This window comes from Berghia stephanieae, chromosome 7, assembly GCF_034508935.2.
Source record: "Berghia stephanieae isolate SIO BIC M18660-M18661 chromosome 7, UCSD_Bste_1.3, whole genome shotgun sequence".
NCBI classification, from domain to species: domain Eukaryota; kingdom Metazoa; phylum Mollusca; class Gastropoda; order Nudibranchia; family Aeolidiidae; genus Berghia; species Berghia stephanieae.
In genome coordinates, this window is record NC_088366.1 from 27,797,889 (window position 1) to 27,824,303 (window position 26,415).

General features: G+C 37.2%; 1 protein-coding gene across 1 annotated transcript; it reads left to right on the forward strand.

The window, feature by feature from the left end:
- Positions 1–1,585: 1,585 nt before the first annotated feature.
- Positions 1,586–24,871, forward strand: LOC144976206 (aromatic-L-amino-acid decarboxylase-like). Its single transcript, XM_078920390.1, has 13 exons — positions 1,586–1,786; positions 3,411–3,524; positions 9,696–9,815; positions 13,987–14,121; positions 15,790–15,933; positions 17,418–17,505; positions 18,797–18,891; positions 19,483–19,550; positions 19,776–19,866; positions 20,403–20,501; positions 21,332–21,433; positions 22,882–23,046; positions 24,474–24,871. Exons 1-13 carry the CDS (start codon positions 1,586–1,588, stop codon positions 24,687–24,689), a joined length of 1,638 nt encoding a protein of 545 aa, XP_078776516.1. The 3' UTR covers positions 24,690–24,871.
- Positions 24,872–26,415: the final 1,544 nt, after the last annotated feature.

Below are 26,415 nucleotides of genomic sequence, written 5' to 3' on the forward strand. Positions count from 1 at the left end.
CATAAATATTCCAAGAGATTTGTTCACTAGTAGATTAGAAAACGTATTCCGTTGAAAATATCTCCCTATTGTTATAACCGAAAATCATGTCAGTTCCTCTCCCGAGTATGTCGACCTAGACACCACAAAATGTAAACAAAACAAAGGCTGGGCATTATCACATCAAATATCAAATTACAACATATCAGTTATAATGCTTTGAAATGGACCTAGTGTTCCTGAAAACATAAGTGACAATATATTGGACATTACACATTGCGTATTCTTTGTGATAAAAAAAAAAGATTAAAAAGAGAGAACAGATAGAAGCATAGAAGAAAAAAAGCAAATAACAAAAAACATCCATTTATATTTTTGACATAGTATGAAAGTTCAGTCATAATATATGTATTTTAAAGCGATAAAATTCCCTATCAGGGGCATTTTTAAATTCATTAAAATCTGCAGTATTTTTAGCTTGGAATTTCAGACCATTCCATGATTTTAAGGATAAAATTTGATAAATTCAGAAAAAATCAAGGTATTCAACTGTATCCTACTTTTCCACTCTGACTATTTTTTATTCGGCGCCTGTTGGCGAAGTGAGAGAAACAAAATAAAACAAACTGATTGCTTACGATAAAAATGAAATAGCTGAATGGTTTAGACTGGTTCAATATCATAAATTAAACGGTACTTGCAACATGATTTAATACAAATAAATTTCATTCTTATGTACTATCATTTACCGCCTCACTCTGATGCTATGAAGAAGTGCACCATATTGTGCTGAACAGTAAATCTAAACTTCACATGATCAGATATGACCCATCGTCTCATGATTTATATTTTATTCCTAAACTGATATTTGGACATAAATCATGACATGGAATAATGTGGGAGAGAAAATGAGGATCTCACCAAGTCATGCCAAATAAGAATTTAACAATAAAGAATTCATATCTTTTAATATTTTACTGGACAACAAAACTTGGCATGTGTCAAGACCATCAGTTTTACTTTATATTGATGCTTGTTTCAATCATTTTCCGCTGCTGGGAATTAAATTATCAATATGCATGTTACAACAAATTTCATTGATAGCTCAAAAATCACTAAATTGACACCTCTCTTATGAACAGTCTTAAGAGGGTATATTATTATTAACCATGGCATATGATGAAAGAAACCCTTGCTTTGCTTTGTGGCGAGGGAACAATTTTCATATTCGTGTTTGAAAATGAACAATACTTTGAAATATTGCAGCAATTAATTACCATCAGCGGCATCTCAAATTCCCCCTGACCGCTACCTCCTCCACCCATGGGCTGACCTCACTAATGGGGTCGAGTTGACCTAGCTCTGAAATACCGCTGAGATGGGGATGGAAAATGCCACGCAGTGACGTATGAAATTTGCAACAATTCCTGGCATAATCTAATTTAAATTCTTCCAAAAGAGATAGGTTTTTCAGTTTATTTTTGATTTTATCAGCGCTGCTTTAAAGTCTGACAAACAGTGAGAGTGAATTCAAAGTGCCATTTCTAATCATTTAACCTTTTGCATCCCGCGCGCATGACTCACATATCCATGTCACAGGTCCAAAATGGACTCGTCTGAGTTCAGGCGCCGAGGTAAAGAAATGGTGGACTTCATAGCCGACTACCATGACAACATTCGAGACCAGAAGGTGTGTCATGAGGTGTCACCGGGATACTTGCGTGAGTTGCTTCCATCGCATGCCCCCGAGAAGGGTGAACCATGGGACAAGATTATGGATGATGTCAACAAATTCATTTTACCTGGCGTGAGTTTATGTGTGATTCTGATAGTTTGTTTGTTTGTTTTTGTTTTTTTTTTGGGGGGGGTTTGTTTATATTTGATGGCTTTTGTTGTTGTTGTTGTTGTTGTTGTTGTTGTTGTCGTTGTTGTTGTTGTTGTTGTTGTCGTCGTTGTTGTTGTTGTTGTTATTGTGTTTTTTGCTAGGTTTTACTTTTTTCTTCTTTTCTAAAAACATAATATTATTATTTGTCTTCAGCAGCCACTGGTATGGCGCCTTATTTCGTGATATGGGCCAGCAATGTCGTGTATTGTGACGGGCCCAATATGTGATTAAGATTGCAAAAAAATTTCTCCTTAGTTAAGCCACAACAAACATGTGATTATGTGATGAATAAGTAGCAATGGATACTGTCTTTCCGTATTCAACGTGGAAAGCTTGTCAGACGTGAAATGCGGTTACTCCATTAACATCTGATAGATGATAATGGGTTACTCTCATGTCCCGTATTTCTCAAAAACTTTGAAGGAAATATAAAGTCGGTAACGCGATGAACTAAGCTCACGATCTGAAGAAGAAAGGGACTGTTAAATTAGACGCATCACTAGGGTTGAGCACAGAGACGACGAATTGAGATCGCTGGACAGTTAAAATTTCACATGGTTATTCAAGAGACTAAAACCTACACCAGAGAGTCATTCAGACAAATCCAATTGATGCTATAGTCAACGATATAAAATCCAGTATGACTATATGGAAAATCCAATTTTAATATTTTAAATTATCTTCATGATTTAGGAGTTTAGGGATTATTATTATATCCTCCAACAACCGGATTTACTAAAATAAAATAGATTTGAGCAATCACATCTTGAGATAAATGGTGATTATTCGCCAAACATCTATTTAGGTCAAAAAAATTTACATACCACCTAAAAATGACATAAAAACTAGTTTCTCAAAAGTAGCATAGATGCGATTATTTATGGGGTATAATAAAGTGATTCATCAACTCTTGTGTTTGAAATGTCAAACTCATTTCTAACGCGGAGCTCCCAATGTTGCATCAAAGTTAAGAACTCTTACAAAATTGCCTCACATTGTTCTTTCGTCTCCACATTACCAGTGCAGTCAAAATGCTGGTTTTGAATTGTTTTGACATCGCATTGGTGGGCAGAAGGAAGGGGGGGGGGGATTTTGAAAAACCAACTGTGATCTGTGATGAAACGTGCCCATGCGAGACTGCTTGAAACGTTCTCATTCGTGTGACCTGCACAATGTATCATATAAACTAACAATCTCTGTTATAATCCTGTCATACATTGACAAGACGCTCTGTTATTTTGTGCTGATTAAGTAAAATACCTTTGAAAATAATGACAAACAATGAAAAGTTTTGATTATTTATTTCATCTGGCACTTTTCTACTTTTTTTATCGATATATTAAGATGACCCCCCCCCCTAACTTGTCCAAATGTCTAACCTGAGACGTCATAGCATTTCCAAATTACTATCCGATGATTCAACGTGTTTTGACAAGTTCTAAGTCATCATAATTTACCGGTATACGAGGTAAAACGTTTCTCAACAAAATTCGAAAAAGGCTTTTTATCAATGTCTCCCTTGACAAATTTAAATGTATCATTCCAGGTGACTCATTGGAGAAGCCCGCGTTTCCATGGTTATTACTCGAGTGGAGGTTCGTACCCATCCCTGATGGGAGACATGCTGTGTGACGGTCTCGGAGTCATTGGATTCTCATGGGTGAGAAACGACATGTATTTACAAGCCCAAATTATTGTTACAAGCCTCATTGTTTTATTGGAAATACTTTCAAGTCAACGCAAAATATTGTCCATTACAACAACGTAAAATCGAGCCCAGAACTGCGTTCGGTTATTGAACCGGTTTATATATGCACATAGCTTAGAAGCATAGCCATTATTTTAAAGATGGAATTATGTTACGACCAGTGACCAGTTGTGATACAACAGGTTTCAAATGTCTGTATCTGTATCTGTATGGTTTCAGCGGCGTCCTCATTGGGCGCGGGCCCATGTCAGTCAGGCCTTAAAATCGTTTAGGTGTGTTGCCATGATGACCAGTTCATCCAAACATTCCACTCCGAGATAGTTCTTATGAAGAAAAATTTCTGTAGTTTTGTGTTCGTGTCTGTGGGATTTTGAAGCAGTTCGAATTGTTTGTTGCGTATCTCTCAGTAGGGTTTTTGGTTATGTGATTGGCAAAAGTGAGTGCTCGGATTTTTCTTTTGTTTGGTCGTGGCGTGAAAAAGGAGTCTGCTTTTTTTTATGGTATTTGATCTGTTATAATCTTGAACTACGGAAAAGGGTCATCGCATACATCTTCGAAAAATGGTAGTACAGGCTGCATCTGACAACAGAAAGAAATTGATTGGTGCTTAAAAAGTTGATGGGCCATGGGTATCAACATGAAATATATCAGGCATCGCCGGCTATTTTGAAAACTATTTTCATCTCTGGATAATCTGTGCATTTGAAAAAATGTCTTTTTACACAGGTAGCTTTTGGCAAGATCATCTACGCAATTATCTATCGATAAAGCGTGTTGCGTGGTAATGAAATATCTTGTGTTTATCGATATTCATAAAGCTGGTTTAAATCAGGTGGGAAATTGCTGGAGTGTTGTTAGCAAATTGCATGACCGATAGTTACCGGAAGGAAAATAGTGTATCTGAAAGCGATGTGTTGACACCCTGAAGAAGCTGAAAGATGCAAAGAAATGAAAAGAAGGCTGAATTGATGTGCAGCCAGAAAAAAGTTCGTCCATCTACTTGGACGTCCCATCTGCCGGCTGCTCCGGATTGGCCGCAGTACTCATCACAATTGGATTCAATAGTCGGATGTCACGTCGCCCAGCAACGGCGAGCAGCGTGGTTCTAAACAAAGAAAATTGGTACTTTTTATTCTTCATGCTGACTAGAAAGTTTCATATGTGATGTGATCAGAATGTATAAAAGTCAAAACATGATCATATTTATAATGTTTTTTTCTCCTCTGGATGTACTTTTATGCTCGTCGGAGAAATATTACATAAGGGCGTCCAACATTGTTCCGATAGTTTAGAGCCAGTTATTAAGTTACTATGCGTCATTATGAGGGAAGTGACGTCATGACTGTTGAAGGTCATTTCTGCTCCACTGGCGCCTGTCTTTACTAACTCAAGTAACGTCATTGTACTTTGAGGCAACTTGAAGATGGTATGTGAACAATGTGGTCGATCACAGTTTTTTTTACCCTGGTGCGACTCTGTCACGAAGTTTGAAATATATATTCATGGAAAACAAACTTCGTGACAGAAGAGCACCAGGATAACTGAAATATGTATTGGTCATGTTGCTTGAAGTAAGAAACAACAAGATATGAAGTGAGTAGAAAAGTGCCAGAAGACAATAGAGAATAAAAAAATTTTTCGCGGCGGTGGTGGGGTTTGAACCTGCGACCTTATTGGTACGACAACTCCGCCTGGCAGGTGAGAGCGTGGCTCTACCGTGTGAGCTATCCACGAACACAAAAATATTCGTTTCAAACCCAAAGTCATTTCTAGATCCCTCTCTCACCCACTTCTTGAGATCGCCGATTCGTTCACCACCATCGCGAAGTAATTTTGACCAGCAGTTAAGCTTAATAGCCAATATTCTCATCACAAACATATAACATAGAAACGATTGAGACATGGAGTATGCTCCGGTGTATGGGGTGAATTTTTAATTCAGAAAAGTGAGTGGAGCAGGCACTTATGTTGGTAACAACAAGATATGAAGTGAGTAGAAAAGTGCCAGAAGACAATAGAGAATAAAAATTTTTTATTCTCTATTGTCTTCTGGCACTTTTCTACTCACTTCATATCTTGTTGTTACCAACATAAGTGCCTGCTCCACTCACTTTTCTGAATTAAAAATTCACCCCATACACCGGAGCATACTCCATGTCTCAATCGTTTCTATGTTATATGTTTGTGATGAGAATATTGGCTATTAAGCTTAACTGCTGGTCAAAATTACTTCGCGATGGTGGTGAACGAATCGGCGATCTCAAGAAGTGGGTGAGAGAGGGATCTAGAAATGACTTTGGGTTTGAAACGAATATTTTTGTGTTCGTGGATAGCTCACACGGTAGAGCCACGCTCTCACCTGCCAGGCGGAGTTGTCGTACCAATAAGGTCGCAGGTTCAAACCCCACCACCGCCGCGAAAAAATTTTTTATTCTCTATTGTCTTCTGGCACTTTTCTACTCACTTCATATCTTGTTGTTACCAACATAAGTGCCTGCTCCACTCACTTTTCTGAATTAAAAATTCACCCCATACACCGGAGCATACTCCATGTCTCAATCGTTTCTATGTTATATGTTTGTGATGAGAATATTGGCTATTAAGCTTAACTGCTGGTCAAAATTACTTCGCGATGGTGGTGAACGAATCGGCGATCTCAAGAAGTGGGTGAGAGAGGGATCTAGAAATGACTTTGGGTTTGAAACGAATATTTTTGTGTTCGTGGATAGCTCACACGGTAGAGCCACGCTCTCACCTGCCAGGCGGAGTTGTCGTACCAATAAGGTCGCAGGTTCAAACCCCACCACCGCCGCGAAAAAAAAAATTTTTATTCTCTATTGTCTTCTGGCACTTTTCTACTCACTTCATATCTTGTTGTTACCAACATAAGTGCCTGCTCCACTCACTTTTCTGAATTAAAAATTCACCCCATACACCGGAGCATACTCCATGTCTCAATCGTTTCTATGTTATATGTTTGTGATGAGAATATTGGCTATTAAGCTTAACTGCTGGTCAAAATTACTTCGCGATGGTGGTGAACGAATCGGCGATCTCAAGAAGTGGGTGAGAGAGGGATCTAGAAATGACTTTGGGTTTGAAACGAATATTTTTGTGTTCGTGGATAGCTCACACGGTAGAGCCACGCTCTCACCTGCCAGGCGGAGTTGTCGTACCAATAAGGTCGCAGGTTCAAACCCCACCACCGCCGCGAAAAAAAAAATTTTTATTCTCTATTGTCTTCTGGCACTTTTCTACTCACTTCATATCTTGTTGTTACCAACATAAGTGCCTGCTCCACTCACTTTTCTGAATTAAAAATTCACCCCATACACCGGAGCATACTCCATGTCTCAATCGTTTCTATGTTATATGTTTGTGATGAGAATATTGGCTATTAAGCTTAACTGCTGGTCAAAATTACTTCGCGATGGTGGTGAACGAATCGGCGATCTCAAGAAGTGGGTGAGAGAGAGGGATCTAGAAATGACTTTGGGTTTGAAACGAATATTTTTGTGTTCGTGGATAGCTCACACGGTAGAGCCACGCTCTCACCTGCCAGGCGGAGTTGTCGTACCAATAAGGTCGCAGGTTCAAACCCCACCACCGCCGCAAAAAATTTTTTTATTCTCTATTGTCTTCTGGCACTTTTCTACTCACTTCATATCTTGTTGTTACCAACATAAGTGCCTGCTCCACTCACTTTTCTGAATTAAAAATTCACCCCATACACCGGAGCATACTCCATGTCTCAATCGTTTCTATGTTATATGTTTGTGATGAGAATATTGGCTATTAAGCTTAACTGCTGGTCAAAATTACTTCGCGATGGTGGTGAACGAATCGGCGATCTCAAGAAGTGGGTGAGAGAGGGATCTAGAAATGACTTTGGGTTTGAAACGAATATTTTTGTGTTCGTGGATAGCTCACACGGTAGAGCCACGCTCTCACCTGCCAGGCGGAGTTGTCGTACCAATAAGGTCGCAGGTTCAAACCCCACCACCGCCGCGAAAAACTTTTTTATTCTCTATTGTCTTCTGGCACTTTTCTACTCACTTCATATCTTGTTGTTACCAACATAAGTGCCTGCTCCACTCACTTTTCTGAATTAAAAATTCACCCCATACACCGGAGCATACTCCATGTCTCAATCGTTTCTATGTTATATGTTTGTGATGAGAATATTGGCTATTAAGCTTAACTGCTGGTCAAAATTACTTCGCGATGGTGGTGAACGAATCGGCGATCTCAAGAAGTGGGTGAGAGAGGGATCTAGAAATGACTTTGGGTTTGAAACGAATATTTTTGTGTTCGTGGATAGCTCACACGGTAGAGCCACGCTCTCACCTGCCAGGCGGAGTTGTCGTACCAATAAGGTCGCAGGTTCAAACCCCACCACCGCCGCGAAAAAAAAAATTTTTATTCTCTATTGTCTTCTGGCACTTTTCTACTCACTTCATATCTTGTTGTTACCAACATAAGTGCCTGCTCCACTCACTTTTCTGAATTAAAAATTCACCCCATACACCGGAGCATACTCCATGTCTCAATCGTTTCTATGTTATATGTTTGTGATGAGAATATTGGCTATTAAGCTTAACTGCTGGTCAAAATTACTTCGCGATGGTGGTGAACGAATCGGCGATCTCAAGAAGTGGGTGAGAGAGGGATCTAGAAATGACTTTGGGTTTGAAACGAATATTTTTGTGTTCGTGGATAGCTCACACGGTAGAGCCACGCTCTCACCTGCCAGGCGGAGTTGTCGTACCAATAAGGTCGCAGGTTCAAACCCCACCACCGCCGCGAAAAAATTTTTTATTCTCTATTGTCTTCTGGCACTTTTCTACTCACTTCATATCTTGTTGTTACCAACATAAGTGCCTGCTCCACTCACTTTTCTGAATTAAAAATTCACCCCATACACCGGAGCATACTCCATGTCTCAATCGTTTCTATGTTATATGTTTGTGATGAGAATATTGGCTATTAAGCTTAACTGCTGGTCAAAATTACTTCGCGATGGTGGTGAACGAATCGGCGATCTCAAGAAGTGGGTGAGAGAGGGATCTAGAAATGACTTTGGGTTTGAAACGAATATTTTTGTGTTCGTGGATAGCTCACACGGTAGAGCCACGCTCTCACCTGCCAGGCGGAGTTGTCGTACCAATAAGGTCGCAGGTTCAAACCCCACCACCGCCGCGAAAAAATTTTTTATTCTCTATTGTCTTCTGGCACTTTTCTACTCACTTCATATCTTGTTGTTACCAACATAAGTGCCTGCTCCACTCACTTTTCTGAATTAAAAATTCACCCCATACACCGGAGCATACTCCATGTCTCAATCGTTTCTATGTTATATGTTTGTGATGAGAATATTGGCTATTAAGCTTAACTGCTGGTCAAAATTACTTCGCGATGGTGGTGAACGAATCGGCGATCTCAAGAAGTGGGTGAGAGAGGGATCTAGAAATGACTTTGGGTTTGAAACGAATATTTTTGTGTTCGTGGATAGCTCACACGGTAGAGCCACGCTCTCACCTGCCAGGCGGAGTTGTCGTACCAATAAGGTCGCAGGTTCAAACCCCACCACCGCCGCGAAAAAAAAAAATTTTATTCTCTATTGTCTTCTGGCACTTTTCTACTCACTTCATATCTTGTTGTTACCAACATAAGTGCCTGCTCCACTCACTTTTCTGAATTGAAGTAAGAAAACAGTTTCACTGAATTTATGATAACTAGCAGTCTAATTCTTTGTTGATCAAGAAGATTTTTTCTTGGTTCTTCTGTCAGTCCATGAAACCCGAAACAACGTGTCCAAGAAACATAATTCTGCTGCTTCAACTCTGCAATCATCCGATTTCTGTGTTTATGTGCTCTTATACAAGATATGGATATGAAGCTTGCCAAAAGGCTGTTTCCGTAACATACGCGACAAAACTACCCCAATATTAAGGTATTTTGAAGAACTAAGGTCAACTTTATTTCCCATCAATTTCTATGGGTTGAGGAATGAAAAATAAACCAAAAACTGACAATCTAGCATCAAAATTGTAATAATCATAACTTTTTAAAGTGCCAAAAAGACTGTGGACAAAGTGCTCATATACAAATCTATTTATTTAGGCAACAAGTCCTGCATGTACAGAATTAGAAATGCTGACTACAGATTGGCTGGGACAGATGATTGGGTTGCCATCTCAATTCCTGCATTGTGGAGAGGGTCAAGGAGGTGGAGTCATTCAGGTGAGACGACCAGGAGATAGAGGAGGAAGGGAGAGAAGGGATATATATATATATATATATATATATATATATATATAATATATATATTATTGGACAACAATCTACTTCACTTTCACTTCCTAATGAGAGCAAATGCTCGAAACAATAATATTGTAGAAGTTGATCATAATTATACTTGAAATATTTTATACATAGCTCCTCTTATCAAAAAGTTGAGCTCTATTAATTCATGTTTTGTGTTTTTATAAACTATATATATATATAATATATATATATATATATATATATATATATATATATATATATAATATATATAATATATATATATATATATATATATATATATATATATATATATATATATATATATAAAATATATCCTTTCTTTAAAAAATATAGCATTGTGGAGAACATTGTGCTTATTTGAGTCAATAAAAAAATTGACACGGCGCACAACTCTACTGAAAGATTTGAAAATTAGAAATGTATTTTTTACAGATAGATAAACAGATAACTTGATTTCCTTTTATAATTTAAAGTCAGTTTGAAAGTTCGTTGAGTCAAACAGATATCATAAAATATGTACCAACGACGACACTTGACTCCCAAAATCAACTAATTTTGACACTGTAAAAAGTTATCAATTTGCGTCATCTATTTATGACATCAAGTATTATTATTACTTCCGTTGTGTTGTTGATATAGCGGTGATCAGTGTTGTTATGTATAATTGCGTGTATGTTTGTGTGTGTGTGCGTGTGTGTGTGTGTGTGTGTTTGTGTGTGTGTGTTGTGTGTGTGGTGTATACATGTGTGTGTGGGTGTTGGCATTTTTCAGCAAATCGTGGCATTCATAATGATATTATTCACTTGATCACATGAAGGTATTTCAGTCGCCATTTTCGTTCTTTTTTTTTTACTTTTTGGGTTAGCTCGAGATCGGAGGATATTTCTTTTTCTATTAAGGTTTGTCATAAGTCTTAGTAAAGGTTCTAGGATGTTTGTTTTTCCATAAGTTAAGTAAAGGGGAGACATTCCGAAAGCTCCTACATCCCCAGTATTCTTTAAATTTGTATTTTCACCGTTGATATTTTGTCAGGCATTTATTTATTCAATTTGTCATTATATAGAAGTATTTTAAAAACTCTAGAACAAACCTTGATAGATTTGTGAAAGTTTGAAATTTCCTAATTTGACCATTGTTTTGATTTTCGGCCGCCATTTTGATTTGTTAAATATTGAAAGGTAGTGCAAAGCAGTCCGAGAGTTGTTTTTTTTTTTTTCTATTAGGGTTAGCTCGAGAGGTTAGTCATAAGTCTTATTAAAGGTGCTAGGGTGTTTGTTTTTCCATAAGTTAAGTAAAGGGGAGACATTCCGAAAGCTCCTACATCCCCGGTATTCTTTAAATTTGTATTTTCGCCTTTGAACTTTTGTCAGGCGTTTATTTATTCAATTTGTCATGATTTTTTCTATTAGGATTAGCTCGAGATCGGATGATTTTTTTTTCCTATTAGGGTTAGTCATAAGTCTTATTAAAGTGCTAGGGTGTTTGTTTTTCCTATTAGGGTTAATTAAAGGTACTAGGTTTAATTTTTTCTTGGAGTTAGTTGAGGGAATATATTATTAAATATAGTATTGGGCCACACAGAAAAATCAACCGAAGATATACCAAATTACACAGACAACGTTGTTTACCAATCTGCCCTCATTAAATGATGGTGAGTACAGTATCGAATGAAAATAGTTCTTTCCCCGCGAAATTGCGGGCTTTTTACAAGTATATATATATATATATATATATATATATATATATATATATATATATATATATATATATATATAAATATACACGATGTCCCAGAAGACATAATATATGAAAATACACAAAAGGAACAACACAATATTAATGATGATTTATAATGACCTAATAATTTGTTGGGGAGGGGGGGGGTTCGAGATATTATGGACTAATGATACAAGAGAGAGTAAAATTGGTTATTATGTTTCAAAATAAATACGGGGCATCACACCGCTCTGTGGCTGTAGAATTCAACCGAGAGAAAAGCCATTGCGATAATACTACTGTTTGCTGATTGATTAAACGTTTCCAAGAAACAGTTGTTTCAAGTAAAGTTTATTTATTTGTATAACGCCCGATCCCGTTGACAAAACCGCTCTCGGCGCACAAAATTGTAAAACACCATTATTAACATTTGTGTACACACCACACACATAAAATAAGAGCTCGCACACATAACCGCACAATAACACACACATACATACACACACACACAAACACACACTCGCTCGCGTGCACCAAAGCGCGCATAATATACATACAGAGATGAAAAATAACGGGTAACATGAATTATTGAAAAAAAATCATATCCGAACATTTAAACAGTAATGGCAAATGAAAGGATATTATATTATATCATGAGAATTCTGATATAACACATGTACATCGTTAAAAATCCGATGTTAATACTTCTATTGTAGCCTATATAATTGTAGGGTGTTTTAAAAATTTACAAAATTATATTGTATATTAAGCACGATGTTTTATTTAATCTAGATAGTGAGAATCTCAGAAGATGAGATTTTAATTTCTTTTTAAAAGATGACTAGGAATCCACAATCCCGTGCCTAACACTGAATGGTAAAGAAATCCAGACATCGGGAGCAACATGAATAATTAACGAATGGTCAGCATTGGTATTAGATCCTTTTTGCAAGAATAGATAATCGCAATCGAGAATTTGATCTTAAAGAGGGTGGAGTGTTAATAAACAATGATTAAATCTTATATAATATATATATATATATATATATATATATATATATATATATATATTATAATATATATATATATAGGCTGGAGAATTTTCATCACATTATTACAATTTTATAATTGGAAGGAAAGAGAGCTAGAGGAAGACAAAGAATGACTTATCTAAATAACCTAAGAATGGCTAAATGTGACTTAAAAAGCAACACAGATTTCATGCACACCGCAGAGTACAAGCCACGATGGATGGATGGATAATTTTATACGTAATCCTAAATCTAACAGGAACCGATGTAAAGTCCAAAACAAAGGTTTGACATGATCACTTTTTTCCCTCTTCAAAACTGGTTTTGAATGCGCTGCATTTTGCTGATAACATTATTTGGAATATTATACATAAGCTTACATGCTTATACATGCTTATGTATAATATTCCAAATAATGTTATCAGCAAAATGCAGCGCATTCAAAACCAGTTTTGAAGAGGGAAAAAAGTGATCATGTCAAACCTTTGTTTTGGACTTTACATCAAGTCTAGAAATCATCAAAGAAGAAATGACGGTTTGAATTGCTTTTTGATCCATAAGACAATTGTGAAATTCTTCCGAGCTGGATGTATAGAGTCTTACATTGATATGGCAATGCATGGAAAGGGTAAAGTCAAAGTAAACACCCAAATGTATAGCTCTGTTGGTCAAATGGAGAATTGGTGCATTCTTCAATACAGAGTGAGAACAATTTGAGCATTTGTTATGATTATTAAGAAAATTGTTATTCGAAGAATCTACAAGGTGCACGACTTCTTGGACACCTTGTATATATACATATATATATATATATATATATATATATATATATATATATATATATATATATATATATATATATATATATAATATATAATATATATATATATTTATATATATACATATATATTATTATTATTATTATTATTATTATTATTATTATTATTATTACTGTTATGAGAGAGAAAGAGAGAGAGAGAGTAGTGATAGATATAGAGGGATACAGAAAAGAGAGAGAGAGAGAGAGAGAGAGAGAGAGTGGAAAGAGACAAGGAGGCGGAGGTTCTAAGATAAAGAGAGAGGGAGAGAGAGAAAGAAAAAGAGAAGGGATAGAGTGGCAGATAGTGATGGAAAGGAAGAAAAGACAGAGAAAGAGAAGGAGGAGGGGTACAAATATAAAGAGATGGAGTGGAACACACACAAACACATAAACACACACATACACACCTACACACAGATTAAGATGAAGAATGGATGAAACGACAAGGAGACAGTGGTAGGGAGGCACGTATAGGAAATAAAGTAAGTTTTCCCCGAAAAACGTGTTTAGGCATAAATGAGGCAGTTTTGTGTTTCAGACCGCTGCCAGCGAGGCTGTGTTCCTTTGTATCCTTGCTGCGAGAAACAAAAAGGTGGCTGAGGTACAAGCAGTTGATCCAAAAAAAACATCTTGTGAGATTATTTCCAAGCTTGTGTGCTACTCGTCTGATGAGGTAAGCATGGTTGCCTTTGGTCATATGTAACTCCCCGTCTCAAGACTCCTATTATAAATAATAAAAAATAAAATAAAATTCCATTTTTTCGTCTCATAGGGGAAATTTGACTCTAGGATCTATTCCAAGGGAAGACTGGAATAACCCAGGCGTCAGCCGAAGTGCAGCACCGCAAATTGAGCTAGGGCGATGTGACTTGCTCGAGGTCAAACAGCGATGATTAGGAGCCCGAAAATGAATTTAGAATTAGATTAATTAGAAATACAAATAGATTTTGCAATGTTAGAGATTGCATAGAAAACAGGAATTTACCTCAAATTTCATATCTGTGGTTATGAATTCAACGTCCAGCATCGAGTCACTTGGGCATAACCCGAGAAAATATTCTTTAAATTCAACTAGCCACACCCTAGATTGGAGCACCTACGGAAATAGAAAGGTTTGAAAGAAATGTGAAAGAGGCAGGAGTGTCAAAGTCGCTAATGAGGAGGCTTCCCAGAACTAAATTCTCTAGTAGAGTTCATTTGTAGCCCTATGTCCCACCGGAGACTTAGAGGAAATCTCAAGTAGTTAAGCAGCAGCCAATAACAGATAGCGTTGCCTGGTAGAGTGGCAGATATCTATTTGGGTTCTGTAGGTATAGAATGTTTTCGTTGTTCTCATTTTCACATTTATAGGAGAGATATCAACTTGTGCTTTACAAGTTTGGTAACCAAATTTTTAACTTTTCATTGTCACGGAAAGAGAAAAGTACATACAGAGTGACAAGCATGATGGAGCAAACAATTCAAGAATCACATTAAAGACCTTCGATGTGGATAGAATATGTCAGGTTGAGTACCAAATGTACGAGGAAATACTTCAGATCCGTCCTCGACTACACCCTTCTGTTTACTGAGATACTTGATGCTGTCAAGATGAATAGCAGAATTGAAATCCGTGAAAGAGTCCATCTTCGGGTATCATTTGTAAAAAGTTAAATTTGGTAACGTGTAAGCTCTCGAGACGAGTCCAATCTTCAAAGAGGAGATAGTTAGCATATAACCAGTACTTCTCGGGTTGCCTAAGAAATAATTCATGTAAACAATATAACGACAGGGTTGCTAAGACGGATATCTTCCAAAGAAGCATGGGGTTTTCTTTCCCATTGAATGGAAAACCATAGTTTGAAAGTTTTCCTGAAACTAGTTTTCTTCTTAGGCACTGAACTTTTTGGCCGCAGTCGGTCATTGGCGCTTTTTTTTTCCCCTTACTTTTGCAATTTTAGCTAATTAAGATTGATTAGTTTGAAGAAGTTCAGGAGCGTTATATTTTGATTGGTTGGCAAGGAGGTGTGGAAAATGTGTCTACGGTTGATCGCCTATGCAACTGTCCTGGGCACTTTCTCTCATATAAAACGAATCTGAAGATTTTTTAGGTAACGCTGGAACGCAACCAGACATAGATACTCTGTATTTGTAACTACCGCCGCCCCCCCCCCCCCCCCCCACCTATCTCTCTCTCTCTCTCTCTCTCTCTCTCTCTCTCTCTCTCTCTCTCTCTCTCTCTCTCTCTCTCTCTCTCTCTCTCTCTCAGTCCAACTATTATGATATATATACACATATAATATATATATATATATATATATATATATATTATATATATATATATATATATATATATATATAGGCAAATTCATCAGTCCATCGAGCAGGCCTTTTAGCCTCAGTACGAATGAGAATATTGGAATCGGACGATCTATTCAGACTGGACGTTGACACTTTCAAAGATGCATTGATGAAGGACAAGGCAGACGGGCTGATACCTTTCTTTGTAAGTAATAGATGTCATGCCTGTGTGACGTCGCTGGTAGCAACATGTAAGTCAATCGAGGTTGCTGCTCTTACAATTCATTTCAAAGTATGGCGTTCCATTTCAAATTCCTGACTTTCAAAGTACTTTCACTTCCTGTCTCATATTATTTGGATAGAGATACGTACTTTCTTGGCCAGCTTTCCTCCATACATCTTATAACTTTTCTTAATAATAATAATAATAATAATAATAATAATAATAATAATAATAATAATAATAATAATAATAATAATAATAATAATAATAAATGGCATTTATATAGCGCTTTACCCCGTTGTCACAGGCTCTGAGCGCTTTACAGTGATATAAAACAAAACATATTTCAGTAAGACAAGTTTGATAAAAAAGTGATACGAATTTAATTTAACAACAACAAAATATGATAATAGTATTGCAACATTATGACGTAAGAAGATAAAACTTTAAGCGAGATTTGAAAGTTGTCAACGAATCCGAGCATCTCACGTGTGATGGGAGAGAGTTCCAAAATTGGGGGGCCGAAAATTGATAAGATTGTTCACCTATTTTGCGCAATGGCTTAGGCTTGACAATGATCGATTGGTCATTGCTTGACCTCAAGTTTCTATTGGGACATATATGTTTAGAATGTCTTTAATATAGGAGGGACTGTTGGTGCTCAAGGATGTGTAGACAACAGTATAAATATTATAGGCAACTCTTTTTTCCACATTAATTTGATAAAGAATATTCTGCAGATTTTCAATGCAATGCTATTTTATATTAATCACAACTCTGTGTACCATTACAGGCGTGTTCGTTTGTCATTCATGTGAAACTTACATGATGTGTAATTCGTGATACGTTATTCGTGATACATTATGACACTGCATCTATAATTCTTTAATGTAGCGTATAAAAGGAACGGAATCAACGTCACTCAGCTCTTGTGATTGTTTTTAAGACAATCATTTTAATGACAAATACTCACAAAATTCTATCAATCAGACTTGAAAGTTTAAGATTATACATAGTTTTCTGTGTTGGTACCTTATATCCGGCAGTTGGATGTTCTGAATATTTTAACTTAAGTCAGAGCATCAAAATATATTAATGCTTTCTTTAGCTTTTTTTTTCCCCGTTTGGCACGACAATGATGTGTTCATAATTTGGTACTAATTCGTGATACGTTGTAGCTATAGATAGATGAAAGTTTGTATGTAACAGTGTCCGACAAAGCATAGGGGAAACGCACAAGAAAAAAAAACATCCCAAAATATCAGACAGGCCGATGTTTTTGAATGTTTTATTTTTTTTATATTTTCTACCTGATTTGTTTTCTGATGTTCGATCCCCAGTTCAGGCAGGCTGATTTTTTGGGAATTTTTTCTTGTATTTTTCTCTCCACGTGTAACCATAACTCTCTAATGTGATATTCATAATCGTATTGTAATGTTGCTAAATTCATCTTTGACTTGTCACAGCTTTGTGCAACACTGGGCACGACTCCGACGTGTTCCTTTGACGACATCGCCACTCTCGGTCCTATTTGTAAGTTCAAATATTTTAAAAGTGCGATTTGCTGATTCGTGTTGAGAGTTACAATTTATCACATACGTTTCATGTATTTGCGATACATATGGCAAGATAATGACAAAATATGTATTATTATTTTGTATTCTTTGCGCTTGTGTGACTGTGATCGTGCGCGTGCATGTGTGTATTTTTTTTATTTTTTTTTTGCGGTTGTGAAAAAATACGATCCTGGACTCAGCTTGGTTTAGACCCGAGCGTTCAGGAAGGTTATGAGGCACCTCGACCATTTAAAGCCACAAATGATGATGAAAACTAGTTAATCTTTATATTTCTTTAGATTTTTACCAGAGATAACTACTCCAAACCAATTTTTTTCAAATCATACATACAGCCAATATGTTACCAGTAGATTTTATTGCATTGTACAAACGCTTCTTCTGTAGTAGTACTTTAGAGCTCATGTAGCACAAGTTTATCCTGGTCTCTACAGCACGAACAGGACAATAACACTCACATGCAACCCTATGAATATGACTAGTCTATCGCAAATTACTTTCCGGGGACGCAACCTCCTCTAAACTCGGTGAGAAGTTGCCAGGCTTTGATACCAGTAAGAGGAGACACTGGGTGACTGCGAATCGGCTTCGGTCGAGGAGCTGCCTCACTGCCAGTGTGCTTCATCCGTGGGTTGTGGGGTCTTTCTGACTGTCCAACATGTACCCGCTGTGGGCAAGAACCTGAGACGGCAGAGCATCTAGTCGAACGGTGTGTTGTGACGATGCTACCCGGCGGGTTTGCGACGGTGCACGAATGCGGACCAGACATTGCTGATTGGGTCGATCGTCATAACATAGTAGTGTGAAAACCATAAGAGGCTGCTGCCAGATATAACAATCCCACCAACCCAATCACTGCTGGGGCTTTAGAAAAAAGTCTTGACTTCACCCGGGATCGATCCTGCTCCCATTGCGTGTCAGGCTTCAACAGTCATGGCGTCACTTCCCTCGTATTGACGCATGGTAAATTAATAACTGGCTCTAAACTATCGGAACAATGGCGAATGCCCTTATGAAATATTTCTCCGACGAACATAAAAATGTATCCAGAGAAGAAAAACATAAATATGATCTTGTTTTCACTTTTAAACATTCTGATCACATGACATTGAAAAGTTCTAGCCAGCATGAAGAATAAAAAGTACTGATTTTCTATGTTTAGAACCACGCTGCTTGCCGTTGCTGGGCGACGTGACATCAGACTATTGAATCCAATTGAGCTGTTGAACATCCTTTATAAACGCTCTCCTGTTTAAAACTTTTCGTCCCAGGCGAACAGGAGCAAATGTGGCTGCATATCGATGCTGCCTATGCCGGATCTGCCTTTGTGTGCCCAGAGTTCAGATACCTCATGGAAGGGGTGGAGGTGAGGCCACTTATGTCTTTATCAAGTTTGGTTTTTTCGTGCTTTCCTTCTTCTTCTTCTTCTTCTTCTTCTTCTTCTTCTTCTTCTTCTTCTTCTTCTTCTTCTTCTTCTTCTTCTTCCTCTTCTTCTTCTTCTTCTTCTTCTTCTTCTTCTTCTTCTCTTTTCTTCTTCTTCTTCTTCTTCTTTCTTCTTCTTCTTCTTCTTCTTCTTCTTCTTCTTCTTCTTCTTCTCTCTTCTTCTTCTTCTTTCTTCTTTCTTCTTCTTTCTTCTTCTTCTTCTTCTTCTTCTTCTTCTTCTTCTTCTTCTTCTTCTTCTTCTTCTTCTTTCTTTCTTTCTTTCTTTTTTTAAATTTATTTGTTTATTTTTTGAATAATTTTTGTTATGTGATAATTTGGTTTTTAATGTTTTAATGTTTTAAAAAATATGTCCCACGGATTTTAAAAGAAATAATGTCAAAATTATTTGTTACCCTCAAATGACATTTTGCTTTTTTTTTCATTTATTTATCTATTCATTTATTTTTTCGGAGCGATTCTTTGGGTAATAAGTACATATTAAATTGCTGCATTTCCTCATTATTCATTCACCCAGTATGCGGAGACGTTCAGCGCAAATCCACACAAATTGATGTTGACGCATTTTGATCTTTCAGTTATGTGGTAAGAATTAACTTTTCCAAATAACAAATTGTTTGTTTGTTTGTTTAGTTTAGTTTGTTTTGGGTTTTTTTTTATTATCTCTCTAATTTGTTATTTTGTTTGTTTTGTTTGAATTGGTTTTCTTCATCTAGTTCATGCCGACATAAAACCAGATTGTTCACATTACAAATACATTTGCTATTGCTTCTATAACCTATATCCTTCCTTCCTTTGTAACAATCGCAGGATACGACACAGCCCTTATCTCGTGGATGCCTTCGATGTAGACCCAATATATCTCCAACATCAAGAGCAAGGGAAGGTCCCTGATTATAGGGTAGGAGATTTATATGACATAAATATAAATGACATGTTTATAGCGCACATCCACGAGTTTACCAACCTCACTGCGTTTCACAATGCTATGTATGCCCAGAGCAGACCATGTGGAACAAAATTTCAATTCCATACAGTAGAAGTTGTCTGTTAGGTGTCTTTGTTGTACTAGTATTTTTATAATACTCTTCACTGCCTATTGCCAGGTATTCATTCACACCTGAATCGAGTAGCCAATGTTTGTTTTGTGCCTCACCCAGGGCTCAACATCGGAGCCAGAATTTTGCTGTCATTGACACCAATCTGATCATTGCCCGATCTCACCCTCGCTTTATTATGTTACAAAATCGACGCTCTACAAATAGTGTTCCAAATCTGCTGGACAGTAAAGAAAGATAAAGAAGGAAATCAGAAAGAAAAAGAAAAATGTTACCAATAAAATCAGTCTACTTAAAAGTTAAAAGTCACTGGGGATTGAACCTGAGATCCCAAAATGAGACCTAGTGGTCTGTCTATTTCTAAGCTTTTCTCTTTCAGCAATGGCAAATCGCTCTGGGTCGCCGATTTAGATCGCTAAAATTGTGGTTCGTTCTGAGGTCTTTTGGGGTAGAAGGAATTCAGGAATACATTAGACAGGTAAATCTCTCTCTCTCTCTCTCTCTCTCTCTCTCTCTCTCTCTCTCTCTCTCTCTCTCTCTCTCTCTCTCTCTCTCTTCACCTGTATGTGTGTGTGTGTGTGCGTCTGTCTTTCATTCCTTTCATTCTCTCTCCCTCTCTTTCTTTCTTTCTGTCTCTCTCTCTCTCTCTCTCTCTCTCTCTCTCTCTCTCTCTCTCTCTCTCTCTCTCTCTCTCTCTCTCTCTCTCTCTCTCTCTCTTTCTCTCTATCTATCTATCTATCTATCTATCTATTTATTTTTACTATACCTCAATCTGTGTTGTGTTCATGTGCCCATACTAGTTGTGATGCATTATTTACTACCATTGTCACCTAACAAGTCACTGGTCACGCTCAACATTGCTTGATTTTGTTAAAAGACAGAAATCCGTACCTCTGAGCCACTGACATCATCTTATATGATTATAGCGATGATGATGATGATCATGATGATGATGATGATGATGATGATGATGATAATTTGATGATGATGATGATGATGATGATGATGATGATGATGATTATGATGATGGTGGTGGTGGTGGTGGTGGTGGTGGTGATGATGATAATGATGATGAGGCCGACAATGAGGAGGAAGAGGAGAAGTTGGAGTAAAAAAGAAAAGAAATTGGATAAAGTCGTCATAAAATGAAGTCGTAAACAATTCCAATTATGACGAATAATGACTTTATATCTTTAAAAAAAAACTAAACATGTATATCGATTGATTGAGATTTAACCCCGACATGTAAAATATCTATTTGTTCCTGTTCAGACTGCAGACTCACTTAAGCTTTTATCTTTTATCAAGCACGTATCCAGAGCGCATCAATTTGCAGACCTCCTGCGTGAAGACGGAAGGTTTGAGTTTCCCATGCAAGTCATTTTGGGTTTGGTTTGCTTCAAAATAAAGGTAAAGAAAGCTTTTTTTCTTCAATTTCTCTGAGTGTAATGATTTAAAATGTACAACAAAAAAACAAAAAACAGACGAATTAGCATAAAATAAAAGTCGTTATCGCTTTTAATGTGTTGGAAAAGTGAGGACAAAGTTGTCTTCACTTTTTTTTTGGGGGGGGGGGGGGGGGGGGACCTTTTAGAAGCTCTTTCTACTATGCTATTTTTGGTTTATTTTCCATTATTCACCCCTCAAAATGATTTAATGTGGGAGTATTTTTGTAGTGAATGTTGCGTAAACGACTTTTTTGGCAGAGCCTCAAATAGGATATGTACTCACTTAGTATGCTTAATGTGCGGCTATGTCTTGTGTGGTATGACACTCGCTTTCGGATCGGAGGGTACTGGGTTCGAGCCTCGCTCAGCGCATAGTTGAGTCCATGGAAAAGGCTCTTTAGTCACATTCTCTCACCGTACTCAGGTGCAAAATGAGTACCTGGCTGTTTCCAGCGTTGTCTCTGTTCGTAAAAAAATATTGTAATAACGCCTAACAGGTGTCATATCTCGTTCTACGTGTTAAATGTTGCTGTTGGCTAAGAATCCCTTGTAAAGCGCTTTGATATTGAGCCATATAAAAGGTCAAATATTAACGCGTGTTATTATTTCAATATTTAGGCAGAAATGCTGTTTCTGGACAGATACTCTTTTTACACATGAGCACGGTGAGAATATATGAGTAAAGAGCCTTTATCCACGTCTCAAATCTACACCATCCACAGTGGACGGGTTTAGAACTCACAGGTCACAAGTCGAATGTTATACCACTCGATAAAAATGTTTTGTCACGCTAGGTGAGCTTGAGCTTTGAGCTTTTATATAGGGCAATATCCACTTAATGTGCTCAAAGCGCTTTACAAAGGGTCCCTGACCAATAGCAACAAGTAACATGTAGAACGAGACATGACGCCTATTAGGCGATATTACATTTTTTTCGGACAAAGACAACGTTGTTAACGGACATGTACTCATTTTACACCTGAGTACAGTGAGAGAATGTGAGTAAAGAGCCTTTTCCAATGACTCAACTATGCTCCGAGCGAGGCTCGAACTCAGGATCTTCCGATCCGAAAGCGAGTGTCATACCACTAGACCACATGACCGCACATAGGTGACATAAGAGAGGCAAGTCAGTAATTATAGGCCAGTGCTATTGTAAGTAATGAGTCATCTCCCTTATTTTTGTTTTTCTCCTCTGAGCCAGAAACCCTATAAAAGGCGCTTTTATGTCTCTCAGTATGAACACAATCCAAATGACATAAGAGAGGCAATTCAGTAATTATAGTCAAGTGCCATTTTCAATTATGAGTAGTCTCCCTTTGATTTTCTTTTTTTTCTTGTAATTTTTTTTCCTCCTCTGCATTTATCCCAAATTATGATCATTATATTTCATGATATTATTCTTCTCAGGGGCCAAATCAATGGACAGAACGTCTATACAACTCCATTATAGACGATGGAAGGATTTACTTGACTCCTGCTTATGCCATGGCTCATGGCCGTGAAATTTATTTCCTTAGGTTTGCTGTAGGTGGGGATGAAGGCACACCTGAAGATGTGGTAACTACATTCAAGGTTGGTTAGCTGTTCCTACCTGTTTGTGGTTGTTGTTGTTGTTTTGTTTTGTTTTTTTTTTTTGTTTTTGTTTGTTTTGTTTTTTTTGGGGGGGTTGCTTTTGTATTTTCTTTCTATATCTTTTTTTTCTATTATTTTTGTGTCCTTAATTGGTTGTTTTTAGTTTGTTTTTGTTTTTCCGGGGTTTTTTTTTGTTTGTTTTGTTTTTGTTTTTTTTGTGGGGGGGGGGGGGATTTTTTGTTTTTTTATTCGGGGGGGGGGGGGGTTAGGGGGGGTTGTTTTTATTATTTTACTTTTTGGAAACCAAATTCTATTCTACTGGTGTTTTTTATATTGTTTTTTTTTTTCAACTCTTGCTTTCGCACTGGTCGATCCCAGGTCCGAGTCTGCTCTGGTCAGGCAAAGTTCTCTCTCCATACTCAACTGTATAATGAGTACTTGGTCGATATCAGCGTTGTCTTTGTAGAAAGAAAATTGTAATCGGCGTCATGTCTTGTCCTACATATTAAGTGTTTAATTCCGTTGTCTTGTAATCGGTTGTAAAGTGCTTTGAGCACAACTATTGGATTTTTCGTTCTAAATTAAAGATCAATTTTCTTTTTCTCTAACCTGACATCATAATTATTACATCTTACCGTTTTCACCGAGGGAGTAGAGGATGTCATAAGATCACAAGGAGTCTCGGGTAGCATCACTAGGACGACTGATCTGCCAAACTCAGGCGAAAAAAACGCGTATTTAAAATTTTGGCCAGAAAACTCATCCTTCAAATAGGGGTCGGATAATACAACCCACATCTCGGCAAAAGCTTTCAAAACTGGGACTTCGCGGTTTAAGAGCTCTAGCCAAAATGAGAGTCATTTTAATCGATCGATATTTGAAGGGGTTTTCTGGCCAAAGTTTTAAATACATGTTTTGTTTTGTTTTGTTTTCAGAGTACGGCAGTGTTGTCTTGAAATATCGCCTAACAGGCGTCATATCTCATCCTACATATTAAGTGTTGCTGTTGGCTAGGGACTCCTTGTAAAACGCTTTTAGCACATTAAGTGGAAATTGCGCAAAATAAAAACTCAAGTATAATTTTGAAAACAATCAGAAAACGACCAAAATTTCGAAAAGGGACCGAAAATGTCCCAAAACATTGTAAAGAATCAGAAAACTTACAAAATTTGGAAAAAGACTTTATACTTACAAATTCGAAATCTCAAATTGAGAAAGTGTCGAGCAGGCAACGGTATAAGATAAAGGTCTGAACAAGTGTTTATGAAAGGTGCCAGACAAAGCAAGAAAGACAAATACAAGATTTTAAAGAAATTAAAAAAAAAAAAAAATTCCAAAAATTCAGTCTTCCCCGACTTTCTTTCTTGCTTTGTCTGACATAATTGTTCAGACCAAATTCTAAATCCACATAAAATTCTATCATACAGGTTATGAAAGAGTGCACGGACCAAGTCTTGCATGGTTTACCAGAGAGTGAAGTCATCGAGAGCAGCAGAATCGACGACTTGACCTACAAACCCCTGATCGACATCGACGCTAGCAAACAGCCGCATCGAAGCAAGACCTCCGACAAAGCCATGAGACACGCGGCCGAGACTCATCAAGGCGATAACAAACCTAGCACCCACAGCGGCTCGGTCTAAGTAGCCTATTTTTTATTTTTTTCGAAGTGGTTATTCAGTATCAGATACTGAATAGTGCTTTGGCACTATTCAGTATCCAAAAGGAACTCTTTTGTTATAGAGAGAGTGAAATGTTTTTTGTTTGTTTGTTTTTGTTTTGTTTTGTTTTTTGTTGTTGCTTTTTGTTTTTTTTGTTTTTTTTTTTTTTTGTTTTTTTTTTTGTTGTTTTTTTTTTTGTTTTTTTTGTTTTTGTTTTTTTTTTGGGGGGGGGGGGGGGGGGGGGGGGCGGTTAGTTTTTGATTTGTTCTGTTTTTTTGTTGTTGTTTTTTGGTTTTGTTTTTTGTTTTTTGTTTGTTTTTTTTGTTGTTTTTTTTTTTGTTTTTTTTTGTTGGGGGGGGGGGGTGTATGCCCAGGTGTATATACCAGCAGGTCTGATAACCGAACGCACTTATGGGCTTGATTTAATATTGTTGTAATGAGCAATATTCTGGGGTTGGTTTGAGTTATTTCCGTTACATCAATGAGCCTATAATAATTTGGATTATCGATTCCAACGCTCAAACATGGTACAACCTATTCTTTTTTTTTAAGTGTGTATTTTTTTTTGGGGGGGGGGTGTTTTTTTTTTGTATTGTTCATGGGGTTTTTTTTGCGTGGGGGGGGGGGGGTTCGTTTTGTCTTGTTTCTTTTTTTTTCTTGCTTTGTTTTGTTTTTGTTTTTATTTTTGTTTGTTTTTTGTTTTTTGTTTGTTTTTTATAGTGGGTTTTTTTTACTGAATATGCATGGACGCTTCGGCTTCAAGTATGATTAAATTAAATCCGTGATGTGGTAAAGTTTTAAAAGAAAAGAAAGAAAAAAGTAGTCCTTCAGAGCCATGAGCCCATAATTTCGGAGTTCATACAGGTTTCTGTATCTTTAAACGAACAGAAATAGTTGCTTGCTGCTCTTTGGACAAGACTCTCTAGTCTATGACAACGTTCTTTCTGAAAGGTCTGTCAGAATGTACCAATCATTCCCTGCAAGGTGACCAGAGGGTTCAGAAAAACGGGGCTCATGGCCAATAAACAAATGTTGTCTCACTCCGGGAGAAAGAAAGGAAGTCATATGAAAGGGGACAATATATAGAAAGGGAAAGGGGTGATTACAACTTATTTGATCCGTAGTTTTAAAATGGTATCTATATGGGGTCGGGCAATTCAAATGCTTAAATTAGTCCTTCAGAGTCATTAGACCCATGAAACCGGAATTATCCCTGTTTCTATAACATGAAACGGACCCTAGCAATTGCTTGCTACCTTTTGGATAAGATGCTTATCTACCGCAAAGTACTTTCCACCACATCTAACCTACCAAGCTACCCAATCACTACTGGGTGGACAAAAGGGTCTGAAAAAAAATCTCGACTTCACCCAGAATTTATCTCGGTCCCTTTGTGTGTGTGAAGCGAGTGCTCTACCAATTGAGCTATCGCGACCCCCTCATTTATATCTAAATACCTAAAAATAGTGCGGCTATGTGCTTTGTGATGCGTGTGAAGCGAGTGCTCTGCCGACTGAGCTATTGGAACCCCCTTTCAACTGCTTAAAACTGAATGTAAAGGCAAAAACAGGAGATTTTGGTTAGGTTAAAGTGTTTTATTAAGAGGGATAATCATTGTTTCTTCAAGGGAAAATGACTTTTAACTCACTCAATCCCAGAGATTTTTGTTACTTTTCAAAAATTGGAAAAAAAATGTATAAAAAATGAG